The sequence below is a fragment of the Teleopsis dalmanni genome, chromosome X, assembly GCF_002237135.1.
Source record: "Teleopsis dalmanni isolate 2A chromosome X, ASM223713v2, whole genome shotgun sequence".
Taxonomy (NCBI): Eukaryota; Metazoa; Arthropoda; class Insecta; order Diptera; family Diopsidae; genus Teleopsis; species Teleopsis dalmanni.
In genome coordinates this window covers 67,549,305-67,573,009 of record NC_051848.1, presented here as the reverse complement: position 1 = coordinate 67,573,009, position 23,705 = coordinate 67,549,305, and the positions used below count along the sequence as shown (strand labels likewise).

At 32.1% G+C, this 23,705-nt stretch overlaps 1 protein-coding gene and 2 long non-coding RNA genes across 4 annotated transcripts; 1 reads left to right on the top strand and 2 right to left on the bottom strand.

Moving 5' to 3' along the window:
- Positions 1 to 5,489: 5,489 nt before the first annotated feature.
- Positions 5,490 to 11,203, bottom strand: LOC119690100. The gene is made up of 3 exons (XR_005253545.1): positions 11,167 to 11,203; positions 6,847 to 6,956; positions 5,490 to 6,190 (listed from the first exon to the last, which is right to left on the bottom strand). It is a non-coding gene; the product is annotated as an uncharacterized LOC119690100 (long non-coding RNA).
- Positions 11,204 to 12,320: 1,117 nt separating this feature from the next.
- Positions 12,321 to 15,729, bottom strand: LOC119662594. Its single transcript, XR_005250819.1, has 5 exons — positions 15,545 to 15,729; positions 13,306 to 14,065; positions 13,174 to 13,226; positions 12,683 to 12,826; positions 12,321 to 12,598 (listed from the first exon to the last, which is right to left on the bottom strand). It is a non-coding gene; the product is annotated as an uncharacterized LOC119662594 (long non-coding RNA).
- Positions 15,730 to 17,906: 2,177 nt separating this feature from the next.
- On the top strand, positions 17,907 to 23,099 carry LOC119689772. Of its 2 annotated transcripts, XM_038104675.1 has the most exons (7): positions 17,907 to 18,015; positions 21,945 to 22,088; positions 22,140 to 22,284; positions 22,348 to 22,473; positions 22,529 to 22,678; positions 22,732 to 22,910; positions 22,966 to 23,099. In XM_038104675.1, the coding sequence occupies exons 2-7, from the start codon at positions 21,982 to 21,984 to the stop codon at positions 23,066 to 23,068; spliced, it is 810 nt and encodes a 269-aa protein (XP_037960603.1). In that variant the 5' UTR covers positions 17,907 to 18,015; positions 21,945 to 21,981; the 3' UTR covers positions 23,069 to 23,099. The 2 variants fall into 2 exon arrangements, with proteins under 2 accessions (XP_037960603.1, XP_037960602.1); XM_038104674.1 differs by lacking the exon at positions 17,907 to 18,015 and having other exon boundaries at positions 21,885 to 22,088.
- Positions 23,100 to 23,705: the final 606 nt, after the last annotated feature.

Sequence of the window (23,705 nt, the reverse complement as noted above, 5' to 3'; positions counted from 1 at the left end):
ATACTGGAACATTTCTATTTCATTATATTTAATTGCCTTAATTTAATTGTAATTATTTGTTCATAATTAAAAATTTTATTTATATACCCAAAGCATATATTTAAAATATACCAAATAAATAAACTGAATTATCTAAGAAAAGAATTTTATGAAATAATAGAGGTTAAGTATAATAGAGTATATATAATAGAGTATATATAACATAATAGAGTAAAGTTCTAGTAAAGTGTAATTTATTATGTGTAAATCCTTATTTTCGTTATTACTAGAATAGAATGATAGCTCCAAAAAAGGTGCACTTACTTAACTATAACATCTGTTCCAATCACTTCACATATAATAATTCTAAAACAACAGAACACTTTTCTCACACATTTTGCTTAAAGAATATTTTGATTAGCTCAGAATCAGAAGATTCTTTTTCCTGTTCAATAAGAATAGAAAAATTAAATCAAGTAAAATAGCTTTCGTCAGAGTGAAAATGTAATTTATTTTCCTCTCATTCACTAAAAGACAAGCAAGTACTAAAATATGTACCAAGCGAAATACTTTGTTGCTGCTGTTTACCCTGAGCGCACAGGTCCGAGGAAGAAACGCAATTCAAAATATTCAAAGCTTATATTTTCTCGGAACTGGATATAATGCAAAGAAAGAAAAAACGATTTGACATAACTATATACTCAAAAAGAGAAGATTTGGATAATTGAAAAGATAATATTAATTGCAGACATCATAGATCTAACAAAATTTTAAGAGCTTGAAGAAAAAAAATGATGGATGCAACAGATTGTAGAACTCTTTCTTTTCGGAACGTGTCTGTACACGTCGTTATTAAATTTTGAGGGGAGCTTATTTTTTGTGTGAAATAAATTTTATTCTATTTGGCCTGATTCTTTCGGACTCGGTACCACAGCTGGTAGACGATCCAAAGGGACTCCATCCGTTTCTCTTTTTGATTAGCCAATGCCTCGTTAATAATGTGCTGTAACTTCTCTTCTCTCTTTCTATTTGCGGACCAGTGGTGGTCTCGTTTCTAGTTTCTCGTTTGTGTACTGTATTGCATGTCCTATTTGTCTTTCGTTTTGGTAAATATTATACTTTTATCGATGCACCCCATGTTTTCGACGTAGCTTATTACTCTGTGTGCTCTGTATATATTTCTCTTTTTTTTTTAAATTGTTTTGATTTTGCTTTTCTTGAGCGATTAGATGTTTTTATTCTGTGAATTGCTGTCATCATATGTTGGTTTGATGTCTCCTTTGTAGACAGTAGGAATCTAATGAGAGTTAATATATATTCGATATTGTCTTCACCTTCAAATCCTGTGGTCAGTTTGCCAGAGAAATCTTGAGTGGTCTTAGAAAAATGGTTCTCCTAAATGTATACCAGTTAATTCAGAATTAATTTCAATACACTGGATTAGACTTAGATTTTGTTTGTTTTCCCAAGTTTTAGCCATGTTGACATGACGGTGTTGAATAATTGTTGTAGCTGAAATTGTTTTTGTTCTGGTGTTTTGGAACCGATTTCCGAACCTAAAATATATGTATTGTAACAATTCATGGGTTGGCACGGGACTCGTCCTTGTATGATCTATATGGGATGGTAGCTAGTAGATTCTAAGGTAGCTGAGTTTTTGCCATTTGTAGTTTTGGCATATAATAATCCCACGTTTTACGTAGATTGTTAGAGCGTTGAGCTGTCATAGTCTTAATGGTTTATTTCACTATTTTCAAACGATTACCTCTCATGGAGTATATATTGCGCTGTTAGTTAGTGTTTCATACGTATTTCACCTAGAAATATGAAAGCATGGTACATTTTTAGTGATCAGTACCTGAAGTGTTTCAAAGTTGGTGAGAACATTTTCTTTGAAGTTGATACTACCTCTTTGCAAAAAAATTATTTCAATCTATTTAAAGCACTCTGTTTATGACAAAAAGCTGTAGGTTATCCTGCAATAACAGGTATAAAATTGAATATTTGATTTGTCTTTGCAATTCATATACATAAATTTGGTTTATTTAAAATATAGTTTTAAACGTAGGTTGAATATAAATTCTGATCTGTATGGTATATAAGTACATGTCTGATATAAAACGATTCGAAAGAAATAAAGCAAATTTCAGTTGAGTGAAACAAAGGAGATGGAAGTTATGATAAGTGTACACACTAAAAATTTCTAATACGTTTTACGTAAATTATAAGGTTATTCTTCATCAGAATACTCTAGAGAGCAGCCAGTTGAGAAATTATACTGATTGATCAACAACTGCCTTTTTGCTGTGCTTTCTGCGTCATCATGTAGAAAATCGGAATTCCATGTTGATTTACATCTCTTTCTATGACTGCTCAAGGGTTTGAATGATTGTCTTTGATTTCTGTATTCAATAACCTTTTCCCTCAAAGGATATAGTGGTTTTGTGCAGCTATTGTTATCATTATTTGAACTATTCAGTGCTCTAAAGCAGAAATTTGTCTTTTCATTTGCTGTATCCGGAGTCGACATAAATATTTCTTCCGGCTTAAGCTCTTCAAAAAGTGAATCTACCTTATCAACCGTAATAAACATTTTTTCTTGTTCTTCTGAGCTAGTATTTTGTCTCAATGAGGACTTACAAGTTTTTTCTTGTGTAATGTCAGCAAATAAGGATGTTATATTATCAGAATCGATAAATAATTGTTTGTTATAACCTGAGTCATTGCAACCTCTTAACAAATATTGGATACTCTCTTTATCTGCTAACCTGCGGTTTAAATTAACTTTAGGTGCAACTTCTTCTTCTTCTTCTTCAAAGAAGGAATATATCTCATTAGATTTTCTAAGCAGATGTTGAGTGATATTCGTTCTACTGTTAGATTTCAACAAATGTTTTTCAGTACCCTTTTTGTTTCTTTCTTCCACTGATCTTCGAGGCAATTTCCTAGTTTCATTACTCAAATCATCAGATAATGAAACATTGAAATAGTGGCATTTTTCTTGAAAAGTTTTATCAAATTCATACAAGCCAACTGGCACATTTAAGATAGACGAACACTGAGATGTTGAGTGAGATTCTTGATTACTGGGAAATTGAAAAACATGTAAGGGATTCATAATATTTACTTGAGAAGTGCCTTTGGAGTTCAGAGTTATTGTAGATGAAGATGGGGGCATATAATCAGGTTCTTTCCTTTTCCTAATGTTTGTTTCATAATAAATATTAGTCATTTTCCACATACTGTCGATATATTCTTTAACACATTTTTGCGTCTTTTTCAGTTCCTCTCGGATTTTGCATAACTTTACTATAGGATTCGGCTGTGTTTCCTTGGATGTTCCTCTGTACGTGCCATTGCGCTTCTTTTTATTGCCATTGATTATACGTTCCATTAATATTGTCGGAATTACGAAAAATTTATAAAAACCTAACTTCTATCCAATGTCGATAATTAAAATTGATTAAATTCAGAATTAAGCGACAGGACGAGGTTAGGCTTAACAAACTGAAAATTTTTTTAATAATTTTTGAAAAGTTTTAGATTTTTCACTTTGTCAATAATATTTTAAAATATTTATTAAAAATAAAAACTGAAACAAGTAATTTTGAAGTGCTGATGAGAGTATTTAATATATGTATATTGTTATTTGTTTTAAAGATGCTTACAACCAGAATTGTGACGATGTCTATATCCGCATAAAGATATACAAACCATCTCTGACTACCACCGATGATCGACTTTTAGTATTTTTAAAAGTTATATAAATTATTATGCAGTGTGAAGCCATCAACTTATAGTGTGCCCATACCTTAGTCATTACCACCATTGAGTAATTCAATTGGAAACCTTGAAGGTGATCTCATGATTCAATTGCACTGGTAATATCCTTTCGTTCAGTTATTACCGACACTACGTTGTTCGGAAACAAAATGATCTGGTGCAAATAATTCATCACAAACACTAAATGACAAAGAGAAAGGCTGGCAGGCTACATTTCGCAGGCTTGGTCTTGAAGCTGTTTGGATTGGCAAAACGTGAGAGGAAGTGAAGGCGGTTGCTTTCAATAGAACGGAATGGAAGAATCTGATTCTGGCCCTTTGCTTCTCATAGGACCTACGGGAACTAATATATATACATATATATTTTATTGTCCTTATTGCACATTTCTAAAGATCACAGATGATGAGTAGTATTATGTGTCAAAAAATCAATATCTTGAAAATAAAAGTTTTTGATATTATGTAGTACTCCTGCTATTAGCTAAATATTGTTTTTATCATGGAAATGCAAAATAAAATTAGAAAAATTACCATAAGAAGAATTTATGTCAGATATTAAAAATGTCATTATATATGTTTTATTTATTATATATTATATAACACATGTTTAAAGGATGGTGTGAATGTTATTTTGGATGTGTCTTTCTTATTTGAATTTAATGTTTCTTAATTAATTTTTTATAATTTTATAAGCTTATATAAAATACTAGATGTTGATGTTGAGCCTTTTCCAAATTAGTGTATCTGGGCACTTTTATTCTTTGATAGCTGGGGGGTTTCTGCAGAGTCCCACTCATTTCACTGATTGATTTCTGTGTTCCTCATATGCTTCGTGATTATTCAATGACTGATCTAAGATCTACGTACCGCCCCGTGCGATTAGTGAATACTCTGAGATTAGATAGTGGTAAGTGAGGTAGCCTGTAGGTTTTCGCATGTAGCTTCAGGGCGCTGTCCCTTTTCTATTTTTTGACCGGATCTATTCTAAGCCCTTTAAGCATCTCATTCGTGCGGATGTACCATGGCACTTTGAAGAGTCTTCGCTGAGCCTAACTTTGAGCAACTTGTAGCTTCTGGATAGTAGACTCGGCAGCTTTACTTTGCCGGTTGATATAGTATTATAATACTGTATTAGTAATACTGTTTAAGTGACACACTGTTATTTGAGGCATCTAATGTTATATAGCCAAAGACTGTCGAATGATCAATGCATTCACAGAAAGACTATCGGGCTTCTTTAAAAATAACAAAGGTGTGATATAAATTGCTCGTTCTGTATATATAATTTTAAGTTTTGCTGATGGGAATTGGACACCGAGTTCATGAGATAAGTATTTTTGTGGGGTTACGCAAAGAATCATGTTTATGCAAACAACATCCAAGAAGTAATAGCCGAGTTATTGTCAAAATATTCTCGCAATATTTAAGATGATCCGTAAACGAAATATGAATAATGTTTCTTGCACCTTATATCCAGATCCAAGCAGTAGATCCAAATTGAATCTTTATCAAAATCTCAATCACAAGTGTGCTTTATTTATGCTTGTTTTTGAAACAATTGATTCCATAAACATGTTGATCAAATGATCTTTTTGATTATTGAATGTAGACCCAAGTCTTCTATCAAAAAAAAAGCTGGTTAAAAAACTGTATTATGATGTGACTGTATAAATTTATTATTGTACATGTGTATTATTTAATAACTAATAAATTTTGCTTGAGCTTCGATGTAATATTTAAAATAAATAATTTAGCTTGCACATATTATATACTGAAATAATTGAAAAAGCATCACTTATCTCCCTACTTTTTGAACCTAAAAAGCTCATCAGAACTTTATGAAGAAGTACAAAATTCTTCCATTACTATTCTAACCCTGTTCCAAACCCGAAAAGTTGATCGAAATCAGTTAAAGCTGTGCGATGTTCTTCATCAGTCATAGCCGTACGATACTCTTCACTTGTAACTACAATATCTTCGAATCTCTCTACCTTTTCGTACTGAGCGTCCTCGAGAACGCATTTCAACCAACACTTTCTTCTGCCAAGATTATTGTTTAACTTGATAGGTGATATATCGTTATCTTCTAATAATTCTGCTTTGGGTTCGATATTTTCTTTCCTTAATTTGTTCGAATCGTAAATGTTTGATGGAATTAAACACTTTTTCATGGTTGCAGTTAAATTCTTTCATCGTTGGGTAAAATTGTTGAACCTGCCTGGTTATATTAATTTCTGTTGGATTGGAATTTTTCGAAGGTTTAAAAACTTTTTCTTTCATAGTTCCACTATTTATCGTAACTGCTGTCTTGCCACTGTTGGGTATATGTAATGAATCAACTGCAGGGTGACGTATGCATGGTTGTGGTGGCACTTGATTCAAATGATTAAAATAATTAACCTTTTCGGATATTAGTAAGAACGAAGAATCTGTAAATAATTTTTTTAATTATTAGTTAATAATAAAAATGGTGTTTTTAAACAGCAAACAAATTTTTGATATTTTATTTATGATTTTTCGGTACGCTCGTTTGATAGTGGACTTTCATGAGGTCATATGTACTAAATATTTCCCAATACGGAACATGACAATCAGGCTTAGTTTTTATATGAAAATCACTAATAACAAATACCAGTCGCTTTTGTAATCATAGTCAAAATCAAAAATTGTTTATACTAGTTGGCGATAGATGGCGTGTGTGGTTTTTATTATTGTAATCAATGTAAACACTTTGTAAATCTTATCATTGATGTGTCGAGAAATAAACTAAATCGACATATAACATTTCAACACAGTGAAAAAATTATTCAAAATAGTTGATTCTACTATTATCCGCTGTCAAACTGCTGTGCCGGGAAAAGCGATGTAGAGTCAGGTTTTAAATTGAGCACCTTAAATTCCAAATTTTTATGTAAATTGGCAGATTACGAAATTTCTGACACTTTTATCACCATAGGTACTGAAAACTGTTCTGAGAGTTATTGAAATTAATCCGAAAATATAAGTACGAAACTGAAAGTTTTATGAATTCTACAAAATCTTATGGAACCGACAAAGACACTGTAATTTCTTAAGCTGTGCTCACCAAATACTTGGGTTAAGTTGGTTTTCTTTTCATTTGAGAATTCTGTCTTCAATTCAACACATTTCTCTCTTATTGGCTTTGAAGAATGAGCTGGGATATTTGAGAGTCAACTATAAATAAAATAGAAAGATTGAGAAAAACAAAATGGAGTTGATTATTAAGAAGCTTGAATATTTATGTGTATATTAAGACATTTATGGGACACAAAATTAAGTATTCACAACAAAACATTAATTTAAAAGCAAGTGAAAGACTGACCTTTATTAATGGTTGAGTAGTTACTTTACTAAATAAAGTAACGACTATTCTAATCTTTAGAGTTGCCAAGATGTTGTTTCCTTGGTTTCATGGTATGTAAGAAATTATAAAATCCGTAAAGAATTAAGAATCTAAAGTATTTGTCATTATATAAAGGATAGAACTTTCAAACAATTATCAATACTAGACGTTTATTTGTGTCGAAGATTAAATAGTTTAAAATTAAACTGAAATTTTGTTGTAGAAATTTATGTAGTTTAGAAATTTAGTGCTTTAGATAGCATTTCGCTATTATTAGAAAAAAAACGAATTTCACCAATATATTGAAAATCGATTTATAAGCCTTCTTATAAGATAGTGTTAGCCACTAACAAGACAAGAGAGAAATCGAAATGTAACTAACTTTCGTAGATAGATCAGGAAACAAGCCGACGAATAATACACCAAATATAGGACTTATAGTAAAGTTTTGTTTACTGCTGTGTCTTCTATGGAACTATTAGTTATTACTTATGTATATATTCTGGTCATCATAATTATAGTCAAAATCTAATACATTTTCAATTCTAGTTAAAAAACTTTTCCAACATTTATAATTTTTCTACTTCTGTAGGAAAGACAATGATTAACAATGCAAGCAAATACCTAAGTACTAGTGGTTTGTTCTGAAAGTAGTTTCGTTTCTTCCCAACAGAGGACTGGATTACATTCTTTCACAACCATACTCTCCCATAAACTGCATAATAATTATATATATGTATTGATAGCTAATATAGCAAGGACTTCCGGTTTTTAATGGTATCTTTTCAAATATGGAAAGTAAAAAGCATCTTTTTGGCATATTTTACATTTTTGCTATCGAAAAGATAAAAATGCTGTTGAAGCAAGAAAAAAATTGTCCGAACTTGTAGAGTAGATGTATTGACATCTGGCTTGCAAAATTTTAATCTAAGAATATTGATACTGAACTGGAAAGCCAGTTAAAGCTAACAAAACCACAACAAAGGTTGAAGTTTATATTATGTTCAGACACACCTCAATTTCGCAAAAATCTTAATTTCATATTCGTTTCAGCGAAATTAAGTTGTTTTTTCCATACAAAATTCAGTTTTAAAGTTAGAACGAAATTAAGGAAAATGGTCTAAATTTCGTTGAAACGAAGGCTGAAATTAAGAAAAATTTCAAATGTCACTATGCAAAAGATAAATTTTAACCAAAAGATAAGTTGAGATAACGAAAAAGTGACATTTTTTTGAATAAATGTCAGTAACAGCTGAGTTTAATAAAACCGGGAAAATATTTTGAAAGAAGTACAAATTTCTAAATTTGAATATAGAGAAAAAACTGTAACAGTTACTAATTTGAAAGAGAGTGAAAAATAATAATTCACTTACCTGACATCCACTAAAGCTAATAAAACTACTGAATGTCATCCTATATAGTTACAATAATCAAATTTTAAAATTTCCCAGATGAAAATGGTGTTTGGAGCATGTAATTTTTAACATTCGGTTAGTAAACAAAATACATTTGAATTCCTTAATTTGGTGCAGTATAAATACTTTCCAAATTAACTTAATTTCTTTTTCACGAAATTAAGAAAATTCGGCTGTCTGAGCATAGTGTATCCGTTGACTTTAATTGATCAAATTTGACCATTCATTATCATTTAAAATCTGGAACTAAAATCAACACATGGGTTTCTCATATTTTTTGATTCAGAAGAAATCGCATATCTTTCGGAATTTGGTGTTGTAAGTTTTGAAATAACTCCACTCGTTCACGTACGATACCACTCTGTATCTTCTCAGTCAGGCCATGTACTTTATTATTCTCAATAACTTCAGAACCACCGTTTGAAGTCGATTTTGTGATGGCTTTCTGGAAGTCTTTATGGATTTCAGACATGTGATGTTGAGTAAAAACGTTCGTTAGATGGCTTGTGAAAAGATGAGCTTTTTCAAACGTTCATTCCGTCCAAGTATTGTCTGTTTTTTTAAGTGGGGGTCGATAATTTATTGTATTATTTACTTTCCAGTGTGTTTTCCATAAAGAATAGTTAGATAATTGAGACGAGTCGAGGCAATGTAAGAACTGCGTGTCTAGCTTCGTCTATCCTTGTAGAAAAATCTTTTGATCTTTAGTAATTTAGTTTGGTTTCCGTTTGTGTTCAGGAAATCTAAAATGATACCATATTTTTCTAGTCTCTCGTTCATTTCTCAGTTTTTTGTGTTCTTCCCAACATAAGTTACTAGATTTGTCATATAGTATAGTAAGATTCTTACTGTCTTGTATAATTCACTGCTTTTGTTGTGGTTAGTCGGGATTCCCAGTTGTAAATCGATAACCAAATATTGAAAAACGTTTGTGTAGGTTTCTTCATTTACATTATGTTTTGATGGGCTATATATCGCAGATATAAGAAGTGGTCTGACTAACACGACTATAACGAATATAATGTTTGTTTTTTTAATAAATATTGCAGAACCTCCATGAGCTTTTCCGTCAGGATGCGGAAACTGATAGAAACAATAGGATGGAATTTTAAAAAATCTTTTTTCTGTGAAGGGAATTTCTGAAAGTAATAGTACGTCTACGTTATGTTTTGATAGAAATAATTCCAGTTCTGAAGTATGTTGTGACAACCCTTTGGCACTTTATAGAACGAGCTTTATGGGTATGAAATATGTTTAGATTTGTCATGGTGGTTATTTTTTTTTTTTATTTTTTTCTATATAATTTGTTTCAGATGCTTGCAGTTTTTTATACACTAAACCGCCCTTGTTAACTACAAGGTTGGTTACCTTCACAAAGAACACATTTGACACCAATTGTTCTGGTGGTGCTTTCACAGTAGGCAGATGCGTGATTACCAGGACACTTAATGTATTTGGGTTGCCTTCTACATCCTGACTAAGTGTGTCCATAGTGTTGGTATCTTGAGCATAGAGGTCATTCACGTTTGAAATGTGGGTTTTAATGTAGTAGATATCTGTGTTGCTTGGTTTTTGCTCTATCTTTACAAAGAACACTGAAAGAGTTTTTTTTGTTTGGCGGTGTTTCATATTCCAAATTTTCTAGAGCTGACTTTATTTCACTTATATTGATAAAAGGTAATAAGGCAATTCTACCGTAAAACTTCTTTTATTATTTGGTTTGAACTTACCGAATTCCGTGTTCTTACTTTCAAGCAGTTTGATGATTTTTGCGTAAACTTTTGGTGTACCAGGCTATACACTCTTATATCAAAGTTATTATTTACAATTTCGTTAAGCAAGTTTATAAGTGCGTACACTTCCTCAATCTTATTTACAAAAATAGGAGGTGATTTAAGGGTTTCTTCCTCTTGTTTAGTTGGTTGGTCTTCTTTTTCATCACCTACGAGCCAGTCAAATCTATTACTGAGTCAGCAGCTTAATTTTTGTTATTTCGTCTTTTTCATTTTTCGGGACTGTCCTTACTACCTTTGACTTCGTTCCATTCTTCTTTACTCTACGATTTCGTATAACTTAGTAGGATATCTCGATTTTGGCATTATTCAGTTCACTCATAGATCCCCATCGTTCACGTTAAGGTACCTTCAATAAAGTCGAAATGTCTCTACTGGCGATTAATCGGTTTTTTTCTGGAGTGTGCTACCTTCCTTTATTGGAGGTGGTGTTCTATTTATAGGCATAAATATTATTTGTTCAATCGATGTATTTTAATATGTGTTTGGCAAAGTCTCAGTAAATTTATCAGTATTTCAATGTGTTTGGCAAAGTATCAGTAAAAAAATTTGAAGCAAAATAATTTTTCAAAGTTGAACTTTACTTTGTTTAAAAGAAAAAAGGCTCTGAATTTATAAAAAAATGTTACTTATCTTATTAAAAATCGGGCACTGTTTTATCAGAGTTTGACTAGAGTCATTGTCTCAATTGTTTTCATTAATTTTATGAACACTTTATTCGTTTCATCAATTAAAAACATTAAAAGTTATGGAGTGATTTATTTTGCGGGCACTTCTATTTGACTCGCGAACAAATTGCAAATACAATGGATTTCTTTTTACAACTTACTTACTTACTTAGTTGGCCATTACAGACGTGTGTCGTCCTTGGCCGCGTCGAGTAGCCTCCACCAGTCAGCCCGATTAGTTGCTTTCTGACGCCAGTTGGTAGTACCGAGCGCCCCCAAATCGTTGGTCACCTGGTCCTTCCACCGAAGATGCGGACGTCCTCTACCGCGTTTTCCACCTGCGGGTATCGAATCAAATGCCTTTCTAGCCGGAGCACTTTCTTCCATTCGCACGACATGACCAAGCCAGCGTAGCCGCTGAATTTTTATGCGCTTAACTATGTCAATGTCGCGGTATAGCTCATACAGCTCATCGTTCCATCTAATTCGATACTCGTCGCCAACGCGTAAGGGACCATAGATCTTCCGAAGAATTTTTCTCTCGAATGCTCCTAACGCCTTCTCATCACTGTTGGTAATTGTCCAAGCTTCTGCACCATACAGCAGGACAGGCATGATAAGGGACTTGTAGAGCGTAATTTTTGTTTGTCGAGAGAGGGCTTTATTTCTCAATTGCTTACTTAGCCCGAAGTAACATTTGTTGGCAAGAGTAATTCTTCGTTGAATCTCTAGGCTGACGTCATTTTTGGTGTTTAAGCTGGTTCCTAAATAAACAAAGTCTTTAACAAAGTCTTTCTTTTTACAACACCTATTATATATTAGGTCTGTTCCACGAGCTACTCACAGTAACTTTGGGTAATAATGTGTCTACACAAGTGCGTTCCACCAGCAAATTTTCGAGTACATGAGAGCATCTGAGGAGAGAGCGTAACATTCCTGTCGAAATATAAAAAAGCTACACAGACTTTACTCGTAGATTTTATTTCAAGTAAAATTTGTGTGATGTGTGGATCAGCTGTTTTGGTTTGAATTTCAATTTTGGTGTGGTTTATTTGTGGCACTGGTGTTCCCACCAGACTTTACACAAAGCTGTTCCATGAAAATCTGTATACAGAGCGTAATTTGGCATTTTATTTGTGTTACGCTCTTAGTTTGTACTTTACTTGTGTTTTACTTGAGTTTTACTACAAGTAGCTTGTGGAACAGACTATTATCCACTATTTTTCGAATAATAAGCTATTTTACTACTTAAAATTTCAAATTAATTTGGTTAAAATCTGTTTTCAATAAAACTAGAAATTATTTTTTATTATATTTATTGCTTTGCTTTTTTTAATGGCAACGGAATGAAGCTATTTTATAATTTTTTCGGATAGTTTAAATTATTCACTTTTTAAGATCAGTTAACTTCTCTCTGCATCAGGAATAAGTAGAATTCAGAGATATTGTTTAATTGGTGTTCTTATAAAAATTGCTTATTAATTTAGTTTAAGCTTTTGGAAATTATAGGAATACTTTCTATTACTTGCAGAAGACTTCTTCAAAGTTGTAGTCGTATTAATTGTTGCGTTTTTGAATTATATTCATTAGACAGCATCTGTAATTATTATTTTTATTAATTCTGACAGTTATTTTCTCTACGTATTTTATAATATTATTAATATAAAAAATTAAAACATACATTTAATTTTCAACCACATAACACACTGCCGAAGGAAACTCCATAGAAATGTATATGTAATAGTAACATATAGATCACGGGCGTTACATTCAACTAGTGCACTGTATTATGCATGTCTCACGAATTGTGGTGTCCTTGGTATACCTGCAATTTTAAGACATTATATATGTATATATATATTTTGTGTAAAAAGTTCTAAATTATGTATTCATGAGCTTCTTTCTTCTCTCTCTATGCCATCAGATATTACCGATATTTTATTGTTACCCTTATAAGATATATACGATAATTATTCGCATAATATCAAACTTGATTGAAAACTCTAATTCGATTGAGTAGAAAGTCTTTATCCTTTGAAACGCATATTTTTCTTAATCCAAAAAAATTGTTGGACAAAAGATCTGCTCCTATTTATATAATGGAACTGATTTTTGCCCAGTGTTTGTATTTTTTTAAGTACAAAGAGACTGGTCAAATAAATTATTACTTACGTTTGCGTGCTGTTCTCTTCTTTAGAATAATGAGACTTATTCTATTAAATGATCTAATTTGAAGAAAAAAAATGAATGTATAGTTAAGTTAATAATGTATAATACAAGGTAATATATGGCATTTATGTTTACCTATTTAGCGTCACCGCCACCGTCACCGCCGCCATCGTCTTTCTTTTCGCCGCCCATTCCAATTAAACCTTTAATATCTACGTTGAAATCATCAAGATATCCACCAGCAACAGCAACTGCGGTTGCAATAACAATAGTATCACTTAAAGCCTGAACATAATTCATGCCAGGTATGCATAGGGCTGATAGAAACATTGTACCATCTTTCAATAATAGCACAACTAAACCAATTGCCATATAAAAAATGTTATTGTCAATAAATCCGGAAACCAATAAGGATATGCAACAACTTGCGATTGTCAAAACCTTTAGATATTCTGTCGCACTATCTTGATAATCTTCGTTGCCGAAAGTCGCAAATAGATCATAAACGACAACAATTGCAGCAAATCCGTGAGCATAGGCGTAATCTGAAAGCGTTTCCGACTTTTTATAGAAATGAATGCAAATGCACATTAAGGGTAAAAGATCCGCAACTGTTTCAGAAATTTTTGAAACTTTGGTACATTCTTCATCGCTCTCATTGTTAATGTCTCGCACAAGACACAGTAGTCCATGCACTACACAAAACATACACGCACCGAGCAAAAATATGTTGTCCTTCGGTGCATCTACAAAATAAACTGCCGCCGCAGAGACAATTACGTAGACTAAATGTATCCCAAGGTCTATGGGCAACATGATGATTTTTTTCCTCAAACTCCGCCACAATTATATTGATTTTGTAAGAAAGCTGACGCTTTTTATTAGTTGTATCAATCTAAAGTATTTTAATATTAAATAAGTAGATTAGGATATTGTAATCAAGGCATGGGATTTGAATATATATTTGAAGAGTAAACGGAAAATTTTGAATCAAGGCCTAATGTGTTATTGGAAGTATATTTGTGGTATATAGTTATATGACAGATTGTTTGATGGAAAAAATGTTTGTACAATATTTGAAACTAAAATTTTTTTCAAAAAAATTTATGATTTCAATGGTTTCTTTTCTATTTCAACTATTCTACATAAACAAATGTAAAATAAAGGAATAAATAGAACTGCAGACAGGACAATTGAAGTATTCAAAAAGTTTGTGTGATATTTATAATGCAACAATAACGAACAAATAATAATTCCAACCCGTGTTCAAATTACAATATATTCTCTCAAGTTAATTGCAGTATTGTAGAAATATTGTGATATCACAGTGTATAGTGGTCACTTTCAAAATAGGGTATAATGCTATAGTTCTTATCAGGCTCAGATCTAGTTATTGCAGAACTTTTTAAAGACTTCATAGTGTCAACATTGCGTGTTATCTTTAGAAGGCTAAATTTGAATTTTTCGTTACATATGACTCTCAATGCATAAGGTTAACTGCCAAAGAATACGAGAGCAAACTACTAAACATCAGAAACCTTTAAAAATATATATCTAAAAAAGTGGACTTCTCCTACGCAGGTGTTTGCGGTGGGGCAAACACTAGAGCAGTTATATACGTTGTTATCTGGCAAATTTCTCTTTGGCTAAATAAAGTACGGGTACTGAGAAGCGGTATAAAACAAACAAGTATTAACAATAAATGAAATCGGGAATATATAAAATGTTTTACTCAAAAAAGACTCACTCGATTATTTGCACTATTTAGAAAGAACACACGGGTTCGGTGTGGAATGTCACTTTGTGTATATCAGTCGGTTAAAAGATAGAACAAAAATAAAAAAAAAATACAAAATCTAAAATCGACCAGATTCTTTTTTGTTTTGACCGATTCTATGACTGTCGGAAGGACTTAAAAGACGATGATTGTGTATTGTAGCCATAAGCCACAAGCAATAAAGATTGTACCCGACACTTGGATGGACAACCAAAAGGACTAGATAGTTCAGCATTGCAAAGATGTATTATAAATGACGCAAACAAATCCATCAACTATGGTACCTATTCCAAGTGGGGATGGAACGTGGTGCAGCAAGACTGGCAACAGAAAATGCAAAAGAGATGAGATTATGTAAGAAGAAACAGCCTAAACTTTTGCTATACAAATTATTGGTTAAATACTTAGTACAACCTTTCAATAATGTCAGTGGCTAATGTTGACTATTGTCTGCAAAGCTGAAACTCTTACAAATATTACTGATATCCAATTTTCTCTCGACAGAATCAATTGTGGAACCAAATTAATAATTACTTGAATCTATTAAATCTATTTTTTATATATAAAATTATAAGCAAATATTATTCTGCAAATTACCTGAATCTTCTTGTATCTGAAGTAGAATCTGAAGTACTGTCTCCAAAAGCTATTTTGGAACGGCAATAAATTTAAAGTTTTGACTTCATACCATTTTTATTCGATTAAAAACTGCAATAGAAATATTGAATTTAGAATTTCGACTATCCGAAAACAGCTCGAAAAAGTCAGAACCAAAATGTTGTAATAATTTTTATAATGGATTTAAACTTTTTGTTATTAAATATATCAAAAATTTTAAATATCACTGCATGCTTTGTCGATTCAGAAAATTTAAAATTTAAAATATATTTAAAAATATTAACACCATAAACACCATACAGCCTGGTCAAAAGATATTGCATGGAGCATAACGTCCAAATATTTATCAACAAGCAATTAGTCTTCATATTTATTATCAAATATATTTATTTTTATAATATATATATAATATATGGATAAGATCTGAAACAGTTATATATTGCAGCTGTTGCCGTTCAGTGCTTCTTGGAAGAAGATCTAATGCTTCAATGCTTGGATATGTTACTACAGCACGTTGATAACACACTACATGCCTAGATCTCGATAGATATCACAATCTCTATTATTAAAGGCTGCATTGACAATATATCTGAGACTATCGTATACTCGTATGCAACATATTATCAAAATCTTGTGGTATAACTGAACCAACTGTAGAGCATTCATTTTTGACAGCTCTTTAAAATTTATCAAGATTTGCGTTATTTTTGTAAAATCCAAATTGGTTGAAACTGCATTGTGACTGCTTTTAAAGTAATTTTTCAAGTAATGTTGACGGAATGAGAAGCAAGAATATTGGCCAATATGAGAATGTTTGGTTCATCGGTTACAGTAGTCGATCAGCAGATACCCATTTGCCTCAGATTATCAGCTATTATTTCTCGTTTTAATATCGTATACTTGCAGTTAAGTAGTTAAATAAATATTTCACTCTCACTGATAAGTATTTTAACAAACATACCATTATAAAAAACGATCCTAAAAACCATGATTATTTTTTCTATGTTTAAGCTATCACAACTTCTAGAAAAGGTGTTTAACGAAAAGCGCAATTTTTCTGTACATAATCCCATACAGCATCGACCTAAATGAAGCTTGGAAGTATGAATTGAAGTCCATGTTAAAAATTCCTTTGATGTTGTTTTATTGCAGGTAAGCCAGGTGAACAGAGATGTCTTATATATTGTGACTGATTACAATCTATTATTAGCTTACTGCAGTAAGTGGGAAAACATGCTGGGGACTCATGCACGGTACTATTAAGAAAGCGGCTATAAAAATTACAAAACGACCTCACTTCAATATTTTTATAACTTGGAACTTATATACAAGTAATGTCCATTGTGCTGACCAAAATAAGTGAAGTATTGAAATGCTTGTCTCTTAATAAAAATGCTAATTTAAAATCATAGATTTAGTTTACAATAAACTGACATATTTTCCCAACTGCCAAAACTTTAGTCTGAAAATATGAAGCTTCATTCCTTGTCCCAACTTAGAAATGACATAAGTTAATAGAGCAGCAGTAAAGCCATGTCTTCTAGCATCCTAAATGGTAAGTTATGGTAAGGCGCGTTACTTCTAAACCTTTCACCGAATCATAAAGAAAATCTTTTATGACAGTAAATCAGTTGACACAATCCATCCAGCTAACTCGAAGGTGATTGAGATTTTGCCAAGATCTGTAGAAAAGTCATTGCTCTACACACTGGCACCTCCACAAATGGTCGAAGAGTCAGCTGATATCAAAAGCATATCAATTTGATCGCTTATTCAGATCAACGCTCTGTAGAGCAGCTTAAAATTATTTCAGTGAACAAAATTTTACAATGTCCACTCTTCAGAACTTGACTTCATGCAAATCACTTATTACCCGTTGTACTGTGAACATGCAGATGACTGTGAACATCTGCCAACGTACGACTAAAGGTCGAAATAATCAGTTAATCCAACGCAATTAAAGTGAGGCTCATGTAGTTTTTAAACACCGGGAAGGTGTGTTCATCTTTGATCCTCTTTGAGTCGGTCATCTATGTAGTTTATAAAAGTGATGTTCAACTTAATAGGTAACATCCCTCTGATGTTGTCACGGTAACGGAGCCATCTCAATTGTCGATCCAATTGGGATGGCTACTTACAACTACGATCCATTTACAAGGTCTAACACCTTGTTTTGTTGTGCAAATTTGAAAAAAAAGGACTTCCAAAAAAGTGTTATAATTTATTTACAATCAATCAATTATGTGTTGAAAAATATTTTAAAAATTTGAAATTGTTTATTAAAGTTTATAACGTTAAAAAATTAGTATGTAAAAGTATTTTGTTTCAGTTTTGAAATTTATTTTACATAAAATTTTTGTGGATTTTTGGGACAAGATTGTGTAAGACAACGTCACATTACGACATAATTATTTATATTTTTTAAAATTAAATAAGCAAAAACGTTTTCGGTAAGTTTTATAAACTTTTGTTTTAAATTTTTTGCAAGTATTTGATACTTTATTTACGAACATTGAGTCGCAAGTCTCAAGACTCAAGAGTTTGATGTTGCTTTGGTTGTTTTTAAATTAAATTTAGATGTATGAAAACATTACATTTAGATTGACAATTTTTAGCACCCAGAAGTCAATTTTTGCTTTGACATTTACGAGTGGTACTACTAATCAAATGTGGTCAGTAAAAAGCTAAAAAGAAAACTTTCCTTCTCTTCTTTCCTTCATCTTCTCTCCCTCTTCTTCTCTCTCTTCCGCTCCTTCTCTCTCCCTTTTATCTCAATTTTAATCCCTTCTCTCTATCTCCTCTTTCTTCTTCTCATTTTCTATTTCCTTATCTCTCTTTTTCTCTTTCATCTATCTCTCTTTTTCTCTCTAAGTACCTTACTTTCTTTGTCCCGAGTAACGAGTGTTAATGGATTGTTGATTGTTAGCCTGTGTCTACAATGAGAAATAATCTTAGACAGTTGGTGGTACTAATTACATGTGGGCATCATATAGGTATAAAAAGATCTGAATTTGAAAGGAGAAAATAACGCAATATTAATAGTGTTTCACAATAAAGTTCTTAATAGATTTTCGGTTTTCAATGCGCTGCTAGTTGTTACCACATCCAAATAAATGAAAATTTTTATAGAAACTATAATTTTTATAGAAAAAACTCGGCTCATTTAAGCACCTTAACTGCAATAATACCGTTTGTAAATATTCTTTTATAACGGGCCAGAAAGTTATTTTGTTACTTTAATAAAGCAGATAACACTTTTAACATTTATACCAGTATCAACGAACTGAGCAGTGGTTTTTCTGGTCTTTGATTAACCGCTTCAGACCCCATATTAGTTTTGCCTGTTGCCATTGTCATCAATTTGCCAACTTCAGGTTGGAGTTGCATGATTCATCTGAGAATTCACATTTGGAGGGAAAGCCCATTTTTATTCAATTCTGGCGTAAGTTCGGATTTTCTTTGCCCCATTTTGGGTGCGTTTATAAATAGAATAATCAGTCGCTGCACTTTACTTTGCAAAACCGCATATTGTTTCAAAAGCCATTGATGTGTTATAATATTATTCGGTGCAGATGAAAATATATTGCTAGTTAGAAAATGAGCCGGTGTCAAAATTAATAAATCGTGTAGATCTTAGGTAAATGAAAAGTATGGTATGATTCAACTCGGACTAGCACCGCTGTTAACACTTCATACGTGAGATAATGTAATGATAATGTCAGATAATGTAGCAGGTATTTTTGAGCATATAATCTGAAACTTACCATATATGTGACTATTCGATTAAGTTTTAAGAATGATGATAGCTTGACTAGAATTCAGTCTGTACCCGTGATAATATTTGTATGTAGTTTAGATGCTTTGATTTGAAGTCAGTTTCTGCGATGTTATTATCTGAAACATCAGTTTTCCCAGTACTAATACGCGGTTGAATAGTCCTAATAGAACAAATAGTTGTGCAATATGTTCAAGACTTTTATTTTAGTTGGTCGACAACACATTCTAATATTCGGAAATATTAGTCCGAATTCCGACGGTTGTTCGGAATTAAAGCTTTGGAAAATTTGTGACAATCAGAACAAAATATATCTGAAGTAAATCAATAGGTTTAAAATTTTTGGAAATCGTGAATTTTCATCTTCTGACACATCAACACATTTTCTTGATATCTGCCTGAAATATACATTGATGTAATCTCCAGTTAGAATAGCTTTTCCGTTTAAAGCGAGACTGTCTTCCATCAAGAAGACATAATAAGACAGTACTTAAGGATAATATCTCGGTTTGTAGCTGAGAATGCATTTCAAAAAAGAAGTTTTCGCACTATTGTTCCTCAGAGGAAAGTTCACTGTCTGAATTAGCCTTATTCTTTTAAAAGTAATCTTTAACTAAATCATTCAGATTTAATTAAGTTAGACTGGATTACTACTTTTAGATATAATCCAACCAACTGTGTTTGCTATGCTATATTTTGATTAGACTAACAAATTCGTATATCGGGTAAAATCGGTTCTCTCTGGCTTACGTTATGTTAAGTTCGCTAACGCTATTCCATTTAAGCGTGGTCAGTTTTGTGGATAAATAGAGTGACTTGGAATAAGACTGATACATCGCCATATTGCATCTTCAAATTGAAAATAAAATTCACTATTCGTCTGAAACCTTAGATTGGATTTCGACCAACGCAAACTATTTCAGTGTGGGTTGGATGACATATTCAGATCCTTGATCGCTTGAAGTGCAAAGAATGGCAGAGTGATCAGTAAGGCAGGTTTTCCTCGAAACAAGAACTGTAGCCAGATGTACTTGATGGTGTTCGCTAACCGTGTAACCAGTCAGTTGATGATCAGGTGATTGTTCTGTAAACTTGTTTGCCGTTGTAAGCGCTTGGTGATGAAATATTCGAATCTTGTTCATTAGCATCGTAGAACGCGTTGTGTAAGGGGATGCCAACAGTAGTAACTGATTTCACGATTTTTAACTAAACAAGGAAAATACAGAAGTGTATTACGCTGCCCAGTTTCTGGTACTTAAAAAAAAACTGTCATAAAAAGCTATATGGGATCTGCTTAAACAATTTAAACATGAAATCTTTTGAGTTCTAATGGATTTTCACTCGAAACAATCTTCGGATAAAAATTGTTGAGAATGACGCCTTTTTAGAGAAGCAAAATATTTAGAAGGACTGTCAATGTTATAAAGGTAGAAATGGTAGCGTTACTACCATTTATATTGTAAGTAAACACGACGCGAGGGTTATTGGATTTTTTCATCATTAATACCTATGTAATCAAGTAAAGTTTTTTTATTTAAATCCATTTGGTGGTTATATAAGTCACTTCCACTCGTTAAAGCCTTCTTTTTATGAAAAAAGTCAAAAATTTTTTAACGAAACTGAAGTCTTCAGTTTAATTGATCAAACTATCAAACGCATCATACAGTGCCGATCGGTAAACTGTCCATAGTAGGTGGACACTGGAAATTGAGGGAGTTTCACATGGTGTGTTGATTCCACTATCGTTACGTCTCTTGATAGTGGTTGTGGTTCAGAAAACAATCTATTAAAGCCGTCTCGTATAACGCAGAATACTTCTCAGTAGGGCTTTCTTAAATCCCAAGTTGTAAAGCCTAGTAGCAAAGTAAAGCTAGTACTGCTGGTTACTAAAACTTCACAAATCCAATTTTCTTCTTATTTAAAACTTATTTAAAAACAGTATTGCAATCTTTAGACTTCCCCACATGGGCCACTAAATTTATATGTAAGCAAGATTCATGCTTTACTTGTTTTGAATTCGAAGATTGAAGTGTCCGTTTAAATGTTAACAAATGGAACAGATAAAAGAAAGCAAAATCCCGGGGTTTCGCAAACGCCTAAGGTAGCTTATTTCAGAGCTGATAAAAAACAACATTAAGTCTGGTTGAAAAAAATTCGCATCAACTTTAAAATATGTTAAATGCTTTATGTTTTTTGTTGTGTGAAATTCAAAAATTCAAAAGGACTCTAAATCAATTAATTTAAATAAAAGAAAACAAAATGAATATAGTTCTAATAGAACTGCACTGAAACTCAGGACGTAAAAATGTTTGCGAGTAAAGGCTAACTCTGAAGATTTTAAGAGAATTGTTGTTACTTCCCATTTTTCTTTCTTAAGTTGCGAGTATTTTTTTGCTGCTCTGAAAGAAAAAAACCTGTTCTTGTAAACTACTTTCAACAGATATTAATTTTTAAAATTTGATTTAAACTTCAATTTCTTAGAATTTTTTTAAATACTTCTTTAAGAATATATTTGAAAAATTTACTATTTGATTTAGAGAAGTATTATATATTCATTATTATTCTTAATAATCTTATGCAATTTTCCCTCCGTTGCATTTGTAGAATAAATCGTATAAATTTAAAGCATACCTGTGCCACAATGGATGAAGGAACTTTCGACAGAAGGAAGTTCAAAACGTGTGTTTATTTAATAGCAGGTCTGTTCATGCTGTTAACATTATTTCAATGGGCTGTTCTTGTCACAATGTAAGTCTAACATTAAGATGCTTTATCCCAAATTAATAATTCTTTGTTTAGTTGTGATGCAAGTGACATATTTCGTGGTAATTACGCAATTTCACTCGGTTTTTTGGGAGGTGCGTTGCTACTAATAACTCTTTTCGTCTTCAACGATTCCCTGCGAATGACTGTGCTAGTAAACTGGATGTTTGCCTTTTTTATCGTAAGTCGCAAGATCTTTGCACTTGTATAATACAGCAAATGTCAACATCCTTATGTTCTATAGGTCGAGTGCGTTACTTTTGGATTAGCGATTATAATGCTGGATAAAAATGTCATTTACTACGGACTGGTTACTATTGCTTCTATATTGTTTTTGATTGCATTTATATGCGTTGCAACATATATGAAGGTAAGTTCCGAATGAATAACTAACTTATAATAAGCAAACTTATATATTTTTTCAGCATGATGTTACTTTGGACATAGTGATTCTCTTTGTGTTGTCCATAATATTCTTCATGACGTCCATTATTTGCGTTTTGCTATACGCTTCATTGGAACATGTAACAGCAATGTATCTATATTCAGGCGTAGTAATTGTAACAACTACAATGGTACTCTTTGAGTTATGCGATATTTATACCTTTATTGAATTGTCTCTTTATAGTATATGTGTTACCATGTGCAAACCATAAATGGTGGGCGATATGCTGAAATGCGCTTAACTGACAGTTTACTAGCTTCTTTGATCATTTACCACGACTATATCATACTTTTTGTAGTATTCTTCATCATTATATACAATGCAATGGAAGTTAACAATATGGGCTTTGGAAACAGTGAATGGTTAATAAACTCAATATAATTTAACTGAATTTCTGCTTATAAGTTTACTTTACAGTTTCCATGGCATTGATAAATCACCGCCCGCACAACCAGTAAACATGACAGAAGATGAAATGACCACAGAAGCAACAACAGAAATACCACTACCACCTGAGTAATACGATTGTTTTGAGAAGTAAATAAATAAAATTCGCCGTGTTCATGGATTAGTATGAAGAGAAAATTTGATGGATTGGAATAAAAACTAAATTCTTTTCTTATTATATAAATCATATCTTTCATATATATTTAGTCTTACGCATACATAATATAACTTTCGAACTAAACGTACTAAGGATTTTTTTTTTGAAACAATTAATAGCATTTGAGTCTTATTTTTTTAATAACTATTTTGCGCAAATGGGTGTTTTCTGCTAAAGATTGTCTAAATTCAGCTAAAAATCAAATTTTGAATAAATTTTATATACAAGCAAAAATTCTGGCTATCATACGCCGGTTGTAACATACATGATATAAAGTCTCTTTATTTCTCAGCTCTCTGCATGTCCTGCATATTTTATAGGTGTTAATTTTTTGAGTTCCTCCAGACGATTGTACAAATGGAGTGTATTTTTTATTTTTGATGTCTAATGACTTTTGCAGTTTTACAGCAGTTCAAATTACATTGTGACCGAAAGGTTTTCGGAAATTCTCATTTAAAATTCGCGCGCTGTATATTTTTCGATATTTTAAGTTTATGTAGTTTGGCAGCACTGTCCTTAATTACTATGCCAAAAATGAGCGCGATCTGTCAGA